Here is a 19,255-nt window from a genome sequence, read left to right on the forward strand (position 1 = left end):
ATCAATAATAGTACTAAAGCAAGTCAACATACAGTAGGTATGGCAGCATCACCCACCTAAGAGCAGCAGCCGATGCGTCTGTTTATATTCCCGTTTGAGTTCCTTCAAGGCCCTGTCAATGTTCTTGCTGACTTTCTTGGCCTCCTTCTCGGCCTCCTTCTCCTCCACCACCACCAGTTTGTCCCAGTTCTTGTGTTTCTGGGCGCTGCTAGGAGTCTGGAGCAGCTGCAGCCTCCTCTTTCCTCCTCCTCCACCTCCTCCGTTCTGGATGAGCGCTCTGTCCCCGTCGCCACGGCGGAGCTCCCCGGCTGGGATCTTGCCGGCGTCCCCGGTGCGTAAAGGGGAGGTGGATGATGTCTTCCCGCTATTCCCCCCAGAATCCTCGTCGCGCTGCCTGGAGCCCCGGACGCACGACGGCATCATCATCATTCCGGGATCCGGAGGCTGGTGATCTGACTCCGAGTTGGCGTTGGAAATGGATCCACTGAGGTCCCCAAACAAGCGGGGACGCAGACTGTAGCACAGCCCCATGATCTGGCCAGGCGCTCACTGCTGATATTTGATCATAAATACACAACAAACGCTCTATTCCCAGTGATTTAGCGCATCATCACATGAGCTGACAGAACATGGTGCATTTTCCAGCCATGCGTAATCCCAAAATGATGCTCTTGTATTTAACAAATGCCATTTTGTGATTTCTTACAGTCCAACCTACGCGCAATAGTCGGTGGATCACCTGACATCTGCCTGTGCTGACAGTGCAGGTCCACCTTACCGTAATGAAACCAAAAGCCCAGCCACACAAAACCGGTGGACACATATGGGGTCATGTAGGTGCGTTTTTGTCCGTGCGCTCGGTGATTTGTGCTTAGAAATCCCCGTTAAGGGATCTGGATGGATTGTAGTCTAGACTGTTTGAGCATCGAGGGCTGCTTTATACCCCTGAGACTCCTGCAGACTCACTAATGAGACATTTAATGAGCACACCTGAAGTATTCGGAGAATGGAACATTATAATAACAACAGAGTCACTAATAAGCAATAAGTTTAATTGTCCCAGACATAATAAAATTTTAAACAAAAAAGCATCAGAAACCTCATTCACATACATTTGCAGCAGCAGAGATGTGTGAAATAAACAATGGTATCATCTTTTTAAAGAAAAATTGGTAAGACTTTACAATAAAGTCCCATTAGTTAACATTTAACTAACAATGAGCAATACATTTGTTACAGGATTTATTAATCTTTGTTAACTTTAGTTGATAAAAATACAAGTTAGTATATGTTAGGTCCATTAAATAATAATAATAATTTTGGTCTAAAATATTAGTTTTATTAAATTTTGGGGCCCTCTATAGGTCAAAGTAAATATCTCAGTCTGAATGCTGTCTGAATAATGTCTTTGGTTCAGTGGTGTTCTGAAATGAGAGAAAAGTCCAAAGTTTTTTAATGGTTTTTTTTTTTTAATAAATCAAATGTAAATTCTAAGTTGGGTGAGTTTTTACATATTTTTAAATTAGTCTTCCCATTAACGCCATCATTTTGTTCATTCAAACTGATTCGCGGAACGCCGGACGTGCACGAAAACAAGAGGCGGGATTTATCGCAAGAACCTATCATATCCAATCATAGCGTGATGGAGGCATTGCCTCCTCTCACGTGACTTTCCTCCATTTATTTTTAGTTACCCCCCACCAAAATGAGATAGGTCTAATAATGCTGCGTTCCAGACAAGGTCGGACGTGGGAATATCCCAAATTAAATGGCCCACTTCAGACCTCAGTGCGTTCCAGTCACAATAAGTCACGTTCACATGTTGACCACACGATGTCGCCAAGACAATGAGAGCATATCGTGTTTTTATGTCAATAGAGTATCTCAAAGATGACGTGGTTTTGTATGCAAAACCCGGAAGCGAGTTAGCATTTTAGGACTTCTGGTTCCATCGCCCTAAGGGTTTTTGCTAAATTGCCTGAAATAAGGCCGTGGTTAACAAAGCCTCTAAATTTTCACATTTTGATCTATGACATAAAAAAATATTGTGATTTTTTTTAAACCTTTATTGTGTTTTTAAAATGGCGGTTGCTAACAAGTTGCTAAAAGGGACTAATTACTTTGGCGGGGACTTTAGCCATCACCATGACAAACACTTGGACAGCATTTCTCATGAAAAAGTGGATAAGTATTCATACACAACTTAGATCATAATCAGCGAGCATGTTTTTAAATAAAGTTGTTTTCTAAATAAAGTTTGAGGAATGGTGTGCTGTAGTCCGTTTATAGCCTACTGTTAGCTTTTTATATTGACGTCTTGCTGAGGTCAGGGTTGATCGATGAACCCCGAGTTCTCTGGACTGAAGGACTGTTGGACTCTGGCGTGTTGTTTTATTGTTATGATATGATAATGATAACAATTGTTGTTACTGTTCTTTCAAGCATTTATAAAAAAAAATTAAAAAAAAGATGAACCCCGAGTTCACACGCCGAATGTCCGACTTTGAGTGGCGTTTCAGACGTTATTTCCTAGAAAGAGGTGGGGAAAAATCCCAAATCCTTGGTATTGACCAAAACAGTCTGTTATAACTCTGTAGGTTCAGGGGAGGCAAGAGAGACAGATACCTGCTGGTGTCGCTGTTGGACAGTGTTGCTTTAGAAAATGAGCTGTTTTTAATGTCACGTTTTATTTGTGTTGTTTTATTTTTGTAATATTATTTTCTCATCCATTTTTTTTTTGAGGAGGCACTGCCTCCCTTGCCTCCTCGGATGAAATTGACTGCTTTGGTTGTGAGACTTTTAGATTAGAGTTATAAATCTAGAGCTGGCATTAATATATACCAGCTAGTACAGATGTTTTCCCAAGATGTATCAGGAGAATGTGAACATTATCTGTAATGTGTAAAAGCACATAAATCAACAAATATTTGAAATGCAATATATTTTATTTGCTTTAATTTGTTCATCTACATTTATGAAAGTACTATAACCCCAAACTTTCTTATAAAATGATTATTTTATCGTCTTTTTCATATATCTTGTATAAAATGCCTAATGAAACTATTTCAGTATATCTGTGTCCTCAGGATCCGCATGTAGTTTCTGAATGGTGGTGTCATCTTTTCTTTTTTTGTGAATTCTGCAGCACTTTAACACCAATCCTCAGGAACATCAATAAACTGCAAGAAAGACAAAGAACAAAACATAATTTAACAGCCAAAGTAATACATTTGTGCATGATAATGTCACACATTCCTATATCTATTAAAGCTTGTTTCCAACACAGAATAAAAAAAAAAAAAAAGGTAATTACAACTTTTTTTTCCCCACAATTGTAAACTTTACATCTCACAAGTCTGAGATTGTTTCTCAGTATTATGTGATATAAACTCGGAATTGCAAGATAAAAAGTCACAATTGCGTGAAAAAGTCAGAATTGTGAGATAAAAAGTCACAATTACCTTTTTTTTTATTCCCTGGCTAAAACAAGCTTCCATATACTATATCCTGACCTTATTACATCTAGATATTTTATCTTTTGTCTGTATGAAAACATCAAGGATGTCTGGGATATTTCACCAAAGTCCCTCTCAAAAATTTAGAATAAAACTTCATAGATAATACATAAACAACAAATAGCTAAATAAAATATTCCTGCCTTGCTCCTGCCATGAGTCCAGCTGGCATCATCTTCCACGAACTCAAAAATCTCACTCCCATTAGAGCAGTCAGTGATCCAGTGGTGCCTGCAAATATAACAAATCTGATTTGTCATATTTAATCCTTATTTCTTTTCATAAATTACAGAATATACAGGCTATAAAAATGAATAGAAATAAAGACAGAGACTTACCCATTGAAACCCAGATATTTTTGTCATTTTTTGACATCTGATAAGCACCAACAAATGCTGCAATGCCAAACATCAGCCCAGCAACCAGAGACATAAAACTACCTACAGCAGGAACATGACCATATTAGGACGTTCCGGTAAATTTCAGTTAAATGTTTTTTTAACAAAAATATGAGCATATACTATAATAAATGTTTTCTAATTTACTCACATATATCGGTAAGATATCGTAAATTTATTAAAGTTTCAAGGCGATTTGTAAGGGTAATTGAAAAAATAAATCACTTACACGCTCGGGCTACATCTACACGATTGAAATATGCTAAAATATTTTCATTAATTTGAATATTTTTAAAAGTGTTTTACATCCCAAAACTAAACCACACTACAAAACACCGTCGTTTGTCCCACGCACGAGACCCTTACCTGCTTTAACATAACCAACAATCCCTCCTATGGTTATCAGAGCTGCATAACCATAACCAAGCCAATCCACAGACATATCTGCACGTTTATTGAACTCTCAAATAAAACAGAAAGACGCGTTGATTGCTACAAAAAAAAAAAAAAAAGCTAAAGCTTCTCTACTTAACTTCCTGAAACATTGCATACTAGTGATTTCAAAATAAAAGTCCCCCAGTGCAAGCGAGGACTTCTATATTTCTCAGTTTTATAGATAGATAAAACATTTTTTTTATTTCTGTTCGCTTTTATTCACAGTGTTTCTTCCTTTACTACTTGGAAGAATGCTCATGTTAAACAACTCTGCATTGTTATTGACATCAATAAAGACTGACAGGAAATGTAAATCACAGAACACCACCAATAATTTCAATAAAAGTGTTTATTGCACTCTTTGTTTTTTCTTCTTTTTTCCTTTCTTTGTAGAGCTGCTTTCCTCCACTAGAATCACCTCCTCTCCTGGTAGCCTCACCCTTTTACCTTTGGCTGGCACAGGGGGCTCCACAACAGCTTTATTGAGAAAATACATAGATATTAATGTTTTTACTTTGACTATTTCAACTCAGAACATGTAATTATGGTCACTGCTTTAATTGTAATCACACAGTACTCTGTTTTTTTTTTTTTTTTTTTGGAGAAACTCTTCTCCAAAGGGATCATTCACCCAAAAATGAAACACTCATGTTGTTCCAAACCCATAAGACTTCTGTTCATCTTCAAAAGACTAAAGAAGGTATTTTTAATCAAATCTGAGAGATTTTATTAAAGAGATCTGAGAGATTTTTCCCCTGAAAAGAAACTCATGACGGTTTAAAATGTTCATAAGTAGATCATAAAATAAATCCATATGAATCAATCAGTTTAATCCAAGTCTTCTGAAGAGACATGATCGCTTTATTATATTTTATTTAATTTAGGCTTTTATTCACGTATAAACATTGATCAGCGAACATACATAAAGGACTCAAACATGGTCAACAGAAGCTCAACTGTACTTGCTTGACATGCAAGAACAAACCTCATTGGTTCTCACATGTCAATCAAACATGCTTGAACCAAATATGAGTGGCCGAATTCATGTGACCGAACTGTGGCCGAACTCAAACCTGTTGCAAAGTCAGTGCAGGTAAATCTTTTGTATACCTTTAGAAGTTGCAGGCTGGGCAGACTGTTCCACAGTTGTCTCTTTCGCTTCACCAGATATCCAAACGGAAAGACAGGTGAGTCGGGCAGTGGTGTTCACCTGGCCAAGCAAGGAAGGAGTCTCAAGTTTCTGTGTGGGAAAGAATGAGTATAAAACACAAATTAATCAAGTAAATTCGGCACTTTGCAAATCAATGTAAGGATTGTACAATAAATGTTAATTCTAGTGAATACCGTGAGTTAGGGAAATTAAAGGCAAATGAAAATGTGGAAAATTTGAAATATCTGGGAACATATTTGGATATAAGGTTGAGTTTCGGTGAGAGTGTAGACAATATTTATAGAAGAGCAAATCAAAGGTTTGCAGAAAGTTTTGGAAATGGTATATAAAGGCCATGTTAAAAGTATTTTAGTGTTTAATATTACAGGCTGGTATGGACTAACACTCGTTTATACCAGTGACAGAGAATATTGAATGGAATTAAGTATGATTATTGTCTGTTTCTTGCTTACGTACATAACTTTTGTGTTTTATGAGAAGACAAAAAAAATCCACATTGGTGGATAATGTTCAATCAATCAATTAATCAAATAAAAATAAAACCATCAGGCCAAATATTTTTTATGCTTAAAATGGTTCAACTTGAGGCTAAAAAATGTACGTGTGTTATATTTTCTGCTCTTACAGGTCAAGCATAATACCTCAAGATTGAGTTTCCACAACTTAATGAATCCATCGTTCGACGCCGTAACAAGGACACAAAAATCATCCTTCATGAAGCTCTCAATGGCTTTTACTCTGGAAAAAAACATTAAATTCATAAAACAATTACAAATGCAACTTATCTCTATGTTAACGCTCAATAGATTCTTGTCATTTCAATGCATATTGATGATGAAACAGCCCAAGAAATGGCCGATTCTATGACATAATGAAGTGGTGGTCATACCTGTTCTCATGTGCTTTGAACTCGCAGACACACTTCTGTGAAGTCACGTCATAGATACACACGCTCTCATCATCTCCTCCCACAGCCAAGAGTGTGTTCTTGAAGAGACAGAACAGAGACTGGAATAAGACTTTAATACAGTACAATCAATTGAGCAGGTTACATCTGACAAACAGGCAAGCAAAATTTCAGAAGAATAAAAACTCAATTAAAGTGCCCCTATTATGCTAAGATATGATAAATGGCGTTTGGTTTCCAATATGCGGTGTAAGCGGTCGCCCAATCACAACAGACTGGGCCATCTGACCAATCAGAGCAGAGCAGGCTCTCAGAAAGGAGGGGTTTAATGAGAATGAATCCTTGAACAGTTTCAGACACTGTGAGAAAAGAGCTGATGCTGAAATGTATAAGAAAATTCAAGCGTTTTTTGACCTTGGATGCATGTAAACCTGTTGTAGGAGACTCCAAAACAAAATTAGGAACATTTAAAACAGCATAATAGGGGCACTTTAACATGTTAAGTGACTAAATAGACATATGCAAGACTGGTAAGACTGTTCACCTTCAGAAACTTCAGACATGAAATCCTTTTTGGGAATGTAATGGTTCCAATAATTGTGGCAGACGTCACAGTGTAAATATCCACTCTATTATTCACAACCACTGCATACTTCTCTCCATCTGGTGACCACAAGACGATCTCTGCAGCTACAAAACATCATTACACACCAGTCACCCTCTATACAAGACATTTTTTAAGTTAAATACATTACAATAACTTTATGAAAATTCACATATAAACGGAAGGAAAAAATGCAGAATCATAAAGCAGAACATTATATTCCAACTTACTCTGTTTGATATTCTTAATGAAAGCTGAACGTCCTTCGATAAGATTCCACGTTCTGCAAAAAAGAGAAATTCAATTTTGTCATAAGAATTACTTGGGGTTTTTTTGCAGACCAACGTAAACAAAACAAGCCCAATGATATCTATTACCAATCAAAGCACAAAAATGATTTAAAACATACACAGCTTAGCAATCTGACTAATATTTTTGATATTAACATGTTATGTTAACAAAAAAAAAAAAAAACACCTATGTACTTGCCTCAGAGTCTTGTCTGTTCCAACAGAGAGTGCAAGTTTTCCAGAAGGGTGTACGGACAGTGAAGTAACATGACCCCTAAGAAGTAAAACCCAGATTATGTCATTTATACATGAATAAATAAAAGTTTGGGGTCAGCGAGATATTTTTTTGAAAGAAGTCTCTTCTGATGTGAGGCTAGATTTATAAAATCAAAAACTGAAATATTAGTACAATTTAATATGGCTGTTATCTATTGTAATATATTTTAAAATGTAATTTATTCCTGTGAATTTTCAGTATCATTACTCCAGTCTTCAGTGTCACATGATCCTTCAGAAAGCATATTTTGTGTATTTTAGATTACGTACTTGTGAGCTTTGATAGATTTTAAACATTCCCATTTTTGGGTGCTCCACACACAGATGAGGCCGTCTTGTCCTCCACTGAGTAAATGGGACGTGCCGTAGAACTCCAGACACGAGATGGTACCTGTCGAGAAGGAGAGGTTACAATTTGTATGCATCACATGAAACCTAAATCTTTGATGTCAGACTCTCTTGTCCAATTAAAAACCAAAATTGCTTTGGCTATGATTTTACATTAAAAAAGGTAAATGTATTCACCATCATGGTGCAACAAAGCCCCATGTTCAGTTTTCTTGTTCATGTCATACAGCTGAATGGTTTCATCTTTGCTTCCAGTGGCGATGAATCGATCACTGGATGAAACTGCAGTCAGTGATGCTGTGTGTGCATGATGGGTAAAGTTGGGCTCAAGTGTCCACTCCTAAAATAGACATGAAGAACATAGCTAAGATCATATATTATCAAATGAAGTCAGTATTATTATTGGAGTTAGCAATTATAATCATAAAAGGCCTGTTATTATTATGAGTTTAAAAATGGACCAATATCAAAATTATTGCACTCAAGAAAAACAAATGCGCAGACTGAAATAAACCAAAACACAATTACACTTAATACTCGCTATAAAGACTAATGAAGATTATATAAATTTAAAAAAAAAATTATGAAAAATGATAATTACCTTATCACTAGTGCACACTCGATATCCAAATACTATCTGCTCATAACAGCCAGCGACTAACTCGACATGATCCCCCATGACTATAAAACACGTGTTCATACAGTTACAGACAGCCTTTAAGAGACCGACGACACACTGTCCCTCATATGTAATTATTTATATTAATAAATGTTATACCTGGTTTATAAAAAAAAAAAAAAACTTAAACACTAAAGCCAGTTGAAAGTAGAATACGGATTCTCATGCCCACAACAACGTGTAGACTCCTTTAACTTCCACCGGAAGTGCAATACTTCATAATAAGAGTCCCTATCACAATTAAAGTGGATAGGCGTATTCAAAACTTGGGGGGGGGAAATGAAAAGAAAAGAAAAAAGTGTTGTACCTGATTCTTTAGCTCAGTTGAGACTTCGTGCAATATGTCAAAGATGAAAACATCATATGTACATAGGTAATTCCACTTTTAAATAAAATAGGAAAACAAATTCAGCCCATTTTAACATTGGATCTCTTTTGCATTTGACTTTTTATTTGCTTCTTTAAGGTTAAAAGTAACTTGTTTGACTAACTAATGTAAGCTGTTTCTCACTGTTTATAAAGAATGAGCAAATACAAATATCCCAATTTATTAATTAGGTAAATCCCTAATATCAGATCAACCCATATGTCCTGATAATTTTATGAGGCTTCTAAAATGTACTTTGGTTGGGGTGATTTAAGCATTTGTCCTGCTATAAATAAAGATAAAGAAAGATCAATCTGTAGTCATTTCCAGGGGTAAATTAATATAATTCAATCAAAATACATATACATACATAAAATCATTCTAAAAATATTAAAATGAGATGGAATACTATGACCGGGCAAACATTTTGAATTATTACACTTGTGTTTTAAAAAACAAATGAATCAAATTCATTCTGCACAGTGTTGTGCAAAACCAGCGACTTCTATGAAATCATCTGCCATCTATCGATGTCAACGCCATGCTTGTAAACCTCTTTAAAATGCACATGGAACACACTGTATCAGGAAAATATGCTCTCTTTGAAAATAGCTGACATGATGGGTTAAGGGTTAAAGGGAGATTTCAAATGACAAATTCATGATGTTTTTCAACCTGAGATTCAAAAATCATCGCCTCATGACCGAGGCATTGCTTACAGTAGAAAAGTTCACACATCTTCCTAAATGTTCTAGGAAGAAGTACTTACACTGATTTTGCAATTGTGCACTGGACTACATGGCTTCCACTAAACGGTGAGTCCTAAAATAGGCTGCAACCTAAACCTGAGAGAACAGTTTAGATGTCTTTCATTGAACAATTCATCAGGTATAAGCTACTGTGCAGGCTTATTAAAATACATCACCTGGCCGTGAGGGTTAGATATCAGTGTCTAACTTTGCTTCCTACACCTCCTGTGAGGAGACTAGGCCAATCTTTGCACATTCAAACCAGGACTCTTAACAAAAGTCCTACGGTGTGCCTGTTTCTGCCTTTCACCATTGTGTTCTCTCATTTTTGCACTGTTTGGTATAGTGAAATAAAGTCCAGTCCTTTTCTTATTTTAAAACTGAGCTCTGTCTCTATGTCCACATCCTGTCAGGTTGAGCGATTGCCGCTTACAAAGTTGTAGACCAAAAACCGAGAGGTTCCACAGTAATGTGTTGCGAAGAGTTTGCCGTCAGGTGTGGGATCTGAGAAGGCGATTTCATCTTTACTTAGATGAGACCCATAGATGAAATTATTCCTGGAGAAAAAAGATGATTACATTTTATTTTAAAAGTATTCTTAATGCATCATAATAGATTAATAGTGCATTATAATAAACATTTTACTGCATTATAATACAACACATTATAACTGTGGTTACTATTATTCATATGCGCCCATCCAACGCCTCACCTGAGGCACTCGATCATGCGTGAGGCGATGCCTCTCCGTCTCATCATGCTGAACACCCAAATGCGACTGATGCCACAGAGCGCCGGCTCAGGTACGGTAGAGCAGCACCAGGCTCTCTGACGCTCGTACATGACCTTCTCTCCTTCTGAACCTTCTGGAATGGACTCCTCGATAACCCTGTATCCCTGCACACAGCGGCCAAAACCAACCCATCAGATGTAGAACAGACTAAGATGAACATTACACAAAGATGCAGCACTTAACAATAACTTCAATTAGTTATTAATAGGCCCACATGGAATACACACATTTTCTGTGCTAATTGAGGGGGAAAACCAGCGGAGTTCTGATTTAAATATTAAACAATATAGCTGCAAGCAGCAATTATTGGGGTTCAAGCACTTTAAGGCCTTTAAGCACATGCGTAAAAAGGTATAATGTTTTAATTAGCAAGCCTGTAACCATCTGGAAAAGACAATTTACAGCAAATACAGGCAATTTACCATAAGAAATGTATGGTTTTTAAAGCTTTTTAACAGTTACTGAGTTTGAGCCAGAAACCTAGGACTAGTTCGCCAAAGTTTGTTTTTTAAATAATCTCCAATATTTAACGAACGATTTGATGGACAGAAGCAGTCCTAGAGGCAAAGTTGCTCAGAATGAGGAGTTCTACCATGTGGTATGAATGTCGTGGGAGTGTGCGAAAAGTCATGCTTTACACGATCCTTTACGCACGTGAAGGTGGTACGGTGGCTGATTTCTTTTGAATTTCTTACAGGCCTCTAGGGCCGTGCGTCAAACAGGCCCAGCGAGTTTCGTTCCGATTGGCCTCCGTTAACCTTGTCTGATATCTGCTTAGATTTCATTGGCCGATGACAGCCATGTTTTTGGAGATATATCAATGTCCTCATAGACAATCATGGCACATTGGAGAAAGTACTGCATGCCAATTGGACTAACGGTGAAGTAGTTACAGCCGTTGTTTTTTTCCTGTCATAGAGCCACCTCCTTTTTCACGCAACCACAGAATGAGCTCTTACATAGGTGTGCTGAGTTTGGTGAAAATATCTCATTCCGTTCACGAGTCACAGCCATTTTAGTAAAAGTGGCTCCACCCACTTTGAACGTTTTGGCAGCCCTTAAGGACCGTGAATCAGAATTTTAACTTTTTTTTTATAACTATTGACAATCCGACTGGAGAATCTTGCTGCTCTGGTTTGGTTCCGATCAGGTCAAAATACTAGGACTACTTCGCAAAAGTAGGTTTTGCAAAAAAAATCCAAAATACCCGAAAACTTCACCTGAGCCTACACCTAACGGTTGCACTTGAACCCCTAAATAATAAAAGAAAATAAAGAAATATGGACACAAACTAAATAACATACAGTCATTCCTATATCTAATACATAAGAATATGTTTAATGACATTTCATATAAAATAGTTAGCTAGAACTAATGATGTTTTGAGTATTGCATATAAAGAAATAATGTTAATTTTGGGATTTTGTATAATTTGTTTCTTAACCAATAATAAAAACATAACAATAAGGAGGGTTGCAGATATACACCTATAAACAGGGCTTGACATTAACATCCGCCAACTGCGGGTAGATTTCAGCTGTGGCGGGTAAGACAGCCACTCCCACTAGCCACTTTGGTGGGTTGAATATAATTTTAGCCTACAGCCAAATGAAAGGTAGCCAAGCTCGTCGTATCACAAAATTACATTTCAATCACAATTCTTTATCGATTAACTTGCTGTTAGTGAAGGCGGGATAGGCAGAATCGCGCTGAACGACAACAGAAGCGCTCTCTCGCGTTCTCCTTGCGCCTGAATAGTCAAATACACGCATACAGAGATGTCAAAATGTCCATTGTGTGGAGTATCTCGCGTGAATACAGTCGGTTATGGCTTAAGTGGACGTAAACAGGTGGGTAATAACTGGATGTGTGTCAGTATATTATGTCCATGCATTCAGCAGCCTAATTAAATACCTGTCTATCACTTATGTTGATCAAACAACAAAAGATGTTAAATGTTAAATAAACCTACTGTATCTGAATTTTTTTTTTATTTACTATTGTATTTGTAATTTGCTTCTTTGTTCTTTTTATATAGCCTAACAAAACTAACTTATTTCTCATATTATGCTCATATTGCCCACCCCTTGCATACCCGTACATACCAGCTGATATACAATGTAGCCTAGTCTTGATTTGGGTGGTCAATCTGCATTTGAAAGTTTGAAAGGGTTTTAAATCTTCTAAATCAAGTAAAATGACTTTAAAATCAAGTAATTTAAGCATGCCAAAGTCAACTTTAATCATATAAAATGTAATTTCCCAACAGCAAAATTGTGGCCAGTGAAAATGCTGAGTGGCTAGTAACTTTGGAAAAACCACTCGCCACAGTGTCTGCTGAGCAGAAAAGTTAATTTCAAGCCCTGCCTGTAAACATGCTATTAAACACCTGTATGTTCAGCTGACCTCTTGGATGTGCTCAGCAATAAGGCAGCCTGCGACTTTCTTATCGTTTGAAATGAAGAGGAAGGTTTTGGTCTGTGATGGGACCTTGGTCTCCACTTGCTGGAAGCCCAAGTCATTGTCCACCATTTCTCTGATCTCTTCAACCTTAAATCCAACAAAATAAATATCATAAATAGATGTAAAATGTATCAGGAAAGCAATTAGAAATCTTCTAAACACGCAGTATGGCTGCAGAAGATAAAATATATGAGGAAGAAACAAGTACCTTTTTCAACGCGTACTTAGGATCATCAGGGAGGACAAGAATAATCTTGCCATCAGGATACTCTCCCAGGATTCTCTCTTTCTTCCAGCCCTGGACCACATATTACAATAATGATTTTGAGACATGGGTATGCATGTAGTTATTTTGAGACTATATTACTCCCATCCTAAAATTAAACACAGTTTTCGACTACCTCTGGAAGTGGTCGAAAGTGGACAAGCTCAAAGCATTTTACACGGGAGAGAATTGTTTATGTTGTTAATAATTATATTTTATAATTAATAATAATAATAATAATAATAATATGGTCTATTATATGCTTTAATGAATTTGACTGAAACTGCGTCTATGTGTCAATAAATTAGAGAATCACGTAATAACAAAAATGTGGCTCACCACGTATTTGACAGCGCTGATAAACTGGTTGTGAAACAGGAGGTGTTGGGATTCATCCTCTGGGCTCGAAGGGGAGTACAACATCCCACACACGTTACACGTTACCGCACCAAAAGCCTTCTGACCAGCATCCTGCGAAACACAAAAACAGCCCTTCACAAAATGCTGAGCGCCAATGCTACAACGTATAATATAATGATGGACGTGATGTATTCTTCTCTAGGTTTAATTGTTTATTTCAAAAGTTGTAACAGTAGTAATTTGCAGTAATTGGATATTTAAGTTAAAGAACAAAAAAAAAGAAATTTAATGAAACTAGGATTAATTAATAACCAAACAAAGTTCATTAGGATATAACTGACTTACATTGCTGGACTGTGCTGCTGTATTTGCAGGTTTGGGGCTGTTTCTGACCTCTTTCTTCTGTTCTGTTTCAGGTTCTACACCAGAATTTGTCCTGAAATGACACCAAAAAGTTTTAAGTCATGCTTTAAGTTTGTTTTCTGAAATTAATAATAGACTATGAATGGACATTACTGTAATGGTGACATTGATTAATTTGAGAATATCATTCCAACAACACATTATAAGCTGAAGTGGGTAATTTCTGATCAACTAGCATCACCAAATAGAATTGCAAAAATCTTTTTTTTTTTTTTTTAAGTTGTCCTAAACACTTCCTATTTGTTAGGGCAAAAAGACAGCCCCCCTTCAAACTCAAGGCATTGGTTGTGTTGCTCAAAACAAACAAAGCAATGCTCTGTAGTGCAGATGGATAGCATTTACATTTTTCAGAGGAATAAAACCATATTTTACTTGTAGTTGCATAAGAAACTAAGATAGGAGAAAGTATTTTCACCAAAAAAAACAAAAAACAAAAAAAAAACCACAGACTTCAATGATATTCTGTCTTTATTTTTACAGACCTGAAAGCAAGTTTTAGATTTCAAAACTTTCAACAATGGATTACCTGTTGCTGTCTTCTGTTTGCGTCTCTTCGACAGGTTCTTGCTGGGGAGAGGGTTTCGGCTTACTATCTGTGGACACATGCAGCACAAGGAAGTTAATAAAAATGTCAAAGAGAATTAGTTTAGCATGAGTTTAAAATTTGATACATTATCTGGGTATGATAAGCTCCACAAACACCCATCATGAAACTAGCATAGCATGTCTAAGATGGACAGAAGACAAGCTTTCTGTGTTCTACTCAAAAACAAATCAACACAATGTATACCTGCAGTAGTGGGCGCACATGGCTTGTCCACTGGTGGTTTGGGCTGCACTGGAGCTGATGAAGAGGACTGCTCTGGTTTGGCCTGCGAGACCTGTAGTGGTTATTTAGATTGTTAGCATGAAGACAAATTTAATGGAAAAAAAAAAAGTAAATTATTCCTGTGATGGCAAAGCTGCACGCCTGTGTACAGCGTACGAGTCAAGTGAAGTATACTTTTGTTTTGAGTTTGTTTGTTTTCGTTTGTTGTCGTGGAGTAACAGGCCGCTAGATGGCATGATTACAGAATCAGAACTGAGTATTGCAGGGAGCCATGTAAAAATATAAATGAAAGCTGTATGTTTCTGCAATAAGCATGGACAAGTTTGTGAAAGGACTGCCAGTGCCAGGTAAACAAAGCAGACGATGAATCTACTTTAATACTTTAAACTACCAAAACAATGTGTCAACACAAGACACGAACAGCACTATGCGACAAAAGCAAACAGAACCCATTATAATCAGTGATGCTGTTTTAACTGGATGTGGATTGGACGACACGTCCAATTCTCGACAATAAACTGATGCCCCGTTCTATTTCTGAAATCCGATTTAGCAAGTCTGAATGGCCAAAAATCACATGAAATGACATTGTTATAGAAAATAGAGATGCACCGATACCGATACCAAGCTCATGTACTTGTACTTGTACTCGTAAAAATACCCCCGATACCAAAGACCGATACCTCACGTGACGTAACTGACAAATTTTTCTGTGCAAAGAGACACCGGCAGCAGCAGCAGAAACAATGTCAGCCTCAGAGGTGTGGAAATACTTCAAAATTAATGATGACAACCCACACATTGCGAAATGCATGCTTTCAACCACAATTCATTATCGATTAGTGAAGGCGGGATAGGCGGAATCGTGCTGAATGACACAGACCAGAGGCGCTCTCTCTCTCTTTCTTGTGTTCTTCCCAGTTCTCTCACAGCATGCGATCAGTTCTCCTTGAGCCTGAATGGTCAAATGCACACATAGTTGTCAAAATGTCCATCGTGTGGAGTATCTCACGTAAATACAGTCGGTTATGGCTTAAGTGGACGTAAACATTTGGGTGAAAACAGGATATGTATCAGTATCCATGGATTCAGTCTTAAAGTGACCTATATTTGTCATTAATGTTAATAAAACAACAAAATATGTTAAATAAATGTATTGTATACATTGTAAATAAACCTACTGTATCTGAAAAACAAGTTTATTTAATTTGTATCTCTATAGTATTTGTTGTATTGTTTGTATTTTTTTATATATATAACAACAATTATATATATTGGTAATTATGCCCTTTGAAGGTTATTGGACATTGTGAAATTTGTGCTTTAAGTTTGTGACAAGCACAAAATTATTACTTTTTTCATTAGAGTAATAATAAAAAAGCTGTCCTACATTCATTAGTCTCACTGTGTTGTGCTTGGAAAACTGCAACATCACCAAAAAAAAAAAAGAGAAATTAATAAATGTATAGGCATCGGTATCGGCGAGTACTAGAAAAAAAAAGTATCGGTACTCGTACCTTAAAAAAATGGTATCGGTGCATCCCTAATAGAAAACATGCTGAAAGTTGCTGCAGAAACAAGGTTGTGTTGTTGCAAAGTACCAGACAAGCAGAATGACTATATAACAGTAGGTAATGTCTGAGAGAGTCTTTATGTGGGTGAATATAGGTGGGGTGCTTGAAAATATTTTTCTCTACAGAAGGGAGGCCTGGCAAAAGAAGTCCGGGAACTACCAAATTAATAAATCCTTGCTAAATAACAGTATACATTTCTGTGTGCATGAGTGTTTTACCTCATTTTTGGCTGCTGGTTTGGTCGTCTCATCTTCAAGACCGTCAAGTTCAAAGTCATCTGGTGAATACTTGCGTCTGGGAGTGTAGGGTTTGTACTCCACCACTGGTTTGGGTTTCGAGCTGGTGATTCCATTAGGCATGGGTGGTGCCTGAGCTGGAAGTGCTCGTCTGGGTTCAACCGAGCCCACTTTGGGCACGCTTTCTGGCACAGGAACCTGCGCAGGGGTGGTGGCCGGGCTGGGCGAGATCGATGGAGCGTCCGCCTTTTTGGGAGAACCAGCCTGACTAGCTTGATCCGACTTGAGCTTCTTAACACGGGTCCAGGTCAGCTTATCCCGCTGAAGCTCCACCTGCCTGAGCCTCTGATAACGGGATAGCTTCTTCTTCTCCTGGGTCTTGAGCGGAAGACACACCTGGCTGAGGAAAAAACGTTTCTTGGGCGTGCTATCCTCGGACTTGGGATCAGCGGGTTCCTCGTTAGAGGTTTCGGCGGGAACGGTGTTGTCAGACACCACTTCCTCAGTTTCGCTTACCTCTGTAGATTCGCTCACCTCCTTTTGTTGCTCAACATCTTTCTCATCTGAAGCTCCCGGAGCGTCGGAGGCGATATCGTCTGCGATTTCCTCACACAGAGCCAGGAGGTTGAGCTGTCGTGGAGGAGGTTTCTTGGCGGCAGCCGCCCTTTCCTCGGCCAAAGCCGCGAGGCGTGCCTTCGTCCGAGCCTGCGGGTTCATCGCTTGCTTTTTCGGATGCCCTTGCGAGGAGTCCGTCGCACTTTCCTGGGGCAAAGAGGGTGAAGAGTTGATGTTACACCTCACGGCTTCGCTTGTTTGTTTTTTTGCTGTTTCCTCCTCAGAGCTTTGAGCTGACTGCTGACTGCTGTCGTCCAAATCCTCATAGGTTTCGATCTCTACAACACAATGTTCAATCTCAATGTCATCGTCCAGAAATGCTTCTGAATCTGGGAGAAACACTTTCACCATGTTGGTACTTTGTACATTGTCCGGCAGGGAACACGTGTTCACCACCTCTAACTCATCCATGTCAGAAATGTCTTTACCAGCGTACGAGTGTTTCGTGATGCTGGTTTCTTGGATGACTTTGAAAAGAGCCTCCAGAGGTGGAGGAGATTTGCTCATCACATCTACTTTTGCATCCACACTGACTGTGATTTTCTCAATAGAGTCCGTTGGCAGCTCTTTATGCTCTTCTACTTTGCTTGCTCGCAGGTCATGAAGCGCTTGCAGATCACTTATATTGGCCACATGGATTTTGTCAGGTTTGGGTAGCGTGATCTCCTCATTTTGGAAGTCGAGCAATCGCCCGTAATTGTGCTCTATTTGCACAGGGAACAAGGCTGCTACTGTTTTGATCGTTTCAGAGATGTTGGGCTTTTCTTTCTTTACTTTCGGAACATATTTCTTGTTTCCCTTTTTCAGGACAGACATATTCTGAGATGGTTTATCTCCGGAGAATTTCGGCTTCACCCCATCTTTCCGTCGTCTTCCTCTCGCACCCTTTTTTTGTGGCACTTTCAAGCGTGAGGACCGCCGAACAGGTTTTCCATTTTCTTCCCTCGACTGTGTCTGATGTTTCTGTTTAGACGACTGAATTTCCAACCCTTTATTTTTTGGAGGTCTTCCTCTCAAAGACTTCTTGGGCATCTGAGATTTATCTGACTCCACGAGACTCTGATCTAACTTAGTCTTCTTTACTTCAGGTTCAGAAGAAGACATATTTCTTTTCTGCCCAGGCATGCTAAGGAGGAACAACAAAGCAAGTTATATGCAACTATAAAACAAATAGTGTATGCAAGTTGTTGTTTGCTCCTTGTTTGCAAATATAAAAAATAATGTAGATGTAAACAAAAACCAGGCATGCAAAAATAATGACAAATGAACAACAAAACTCATCAAAATACGATGAATATAGTACTAATAATAACAGAAGATGAGCAGCTGTCATCCAACGATTTCACAAGTGACAGCTGACACAAAAGCAGACAACTCACTAATAATAAACGTACAATAAACGCTCCTGCAATATGTATCAACAATAACACTATAATCTCTAGCCACAATATATTAAAGTAACGCAAAATAAATCATACAATCTTAACTTAAACACATCGGCATGTCAGCAGCTCAGAGTCTCTGTTTCTCCAAAGATGACAAGTATGAACTGAATACGTGTCATTTAATCCAATTCAACAGCATGCTATGATGATCTGAAGAGTGTATAAATGAATTAAACAAATGAATCACATTTTTGTAGTTAAATAGAGATTTAAGTGTGACGTCGAGAAGAAAGTTAGCAGAGCTGGCTAATCCGTTAGCTGCCTCCTTATAAAGCCAGCGACATTCACTACTGTCGATTATATATTACAAATAAGTACATAAGACTTAAATATAGCTATTATGATAAGTAGAAAAAGAAACGGCAGTAATAAAGTACATCACCGAACTTACCTATCTTTCCCTGTTTCTAAACAACAGCTGTTTTCCGCTGTGTGGAGCAAAGTTTAGCCTCACTTCCGGCGCTGCGTCTTCTTCGGCTGATCTGCTGCGTTCGCGTATGATTAAACGACACC

At 38.0% G+C, this 19,255-nt stretch overlaps 3 protein-coding genes across 5 annotated transcripts in view; all 3 read right to left on the minus strand.

Moving 5' to 3' along the window:
- gnal2 (guanine nucleotide binding protein (G protein), alpha activating activity polypeptide, olfactory type 2) overlaps nucleotides 1-1,020 on the minus strand; it is a 28,149-nt gene extending 27,129 nt beyond the window's left edge. The window contains exon 1 of the mRNA XM_051882466.1: nucleotides 57-1,020. Within this exon, the coding sequence (XP_051738426.1) occupies nucleotides 57-531 (475 nt within the window). The 5' untranslated portion in view covers nucleotides 532-1,020. The remainder of the gene's footprint in view (nucleotides 1-56) is intronic.
- A 3,659-nt stretch (nucleotides 1,021-4,679) lies between these two features.
- Nucleotides 4,680-8,838, minus strand: pak1ip1 (PAK1 interacting protein 1). Of its 2 annotated transcripts, XM_051882473.1 has the most exons (11): nucleotides 8,723-8,833; nucleotides 8,546-8,625; nucleotides 8,122-8,284; nucleotides 7,867-7,987; nucleotides 7,520-7,594; nucleotides 7,261-7,313; nucleotides 6,971-7,116; nucleotides 6,409-6,506; nucleotides 6,161-6,257; nucleotides 5,459-5,588; nucleotides 4,680-4,825 (listed from the first exon to the last, which is right to left on the minus strand). In XM_051882473.1, the coding sequence occupies exons 2-11, from the start codon at nucleotides 8,621-8,623 to the stop codon at nucleotides 4,698-4,700; spliced, it is 1,089 nt and encodes a 362-aa protein (XP_051738433.1). In that variant the 5' UTR covers nucleotides 8,624-8,625; nucleotides 8,723-8,833; the 3' UTR covers nucleotides 4,680-4,697. The 2 variants fall into 2 exon arrangements, with proteins under 2 accessions (XP_051738433.1, XP_051738431.1); XM_051882471.1 differs by having other exon boundaries at nucleotides 8,546-8,838.
- A 214-nt stretch (nucleotides 8,839-9,052) lies between these two features.
- esco1 (establishment of sister chromatid cohesion N-acetyltransferase 1) lies at nucleotides 9,053-19,251 on the minus strand. Of its 2 annotated transcripts, XM_051882458.1 has the most exons (11): nucleotides 19,134-19,251; nucleotides 16,665-18,423; nucleotides 15,756-15,827; nucleotides 14,834-14,924; nucleotides 14,570-14,636; nucleotides 13,966-14,056; nucleotides 13,600-13,731; nucleotides 13,204-13,293; nucleotides 12,939-13,082; nucleotides 10,452-10,636; nucleotides 9,053-10,296 (listed from the first exon to the last, which is right to left on the minus strand). In XM_051882458.1, exons 2-11 carry the CDS (start codon nucleotides 18,420-18,422, stop codon nucleotides 10,149-10,151), a joined length of 2,778 nt encoding a protein of 925 aa, XP_051738418.1. In that variant the 5' UTR covers nucleotide 18,423; nucleotides 19,134-19,251; the 3' UTR covers nucleotides 9,053-10,148. The 2 variants fall into 2 exon arrangements, with proteins under 2 accessions (XP_051738418.1, XP_051738420.1); XM_051882460.1 differs by lacking the exon at nucleotides 15,756-15,827 and having other exon boundaries at nucleotides 19,134-19,250.
- Between the last annotated feature and the right edge of the window lie 4 nt (nucleotides 19,252-19,255).

Source organism: Ctenopharyngodon idella, chromosome 23, assembly GCF_019924925.1.
Source record: "Ctenopharyngodon idella isolate HZGC_01 chromosome 23, HZGC01, whole genome shotgun sequence".
NCBI classification, from domain to species: domain Eukaryota; kingdom Metazoa; phylum Chordata; class Actinopteri; order Cypriniformes; family Xenocyprididae; genus Ctenopharyngodon; species Ctenopharyngodon idella.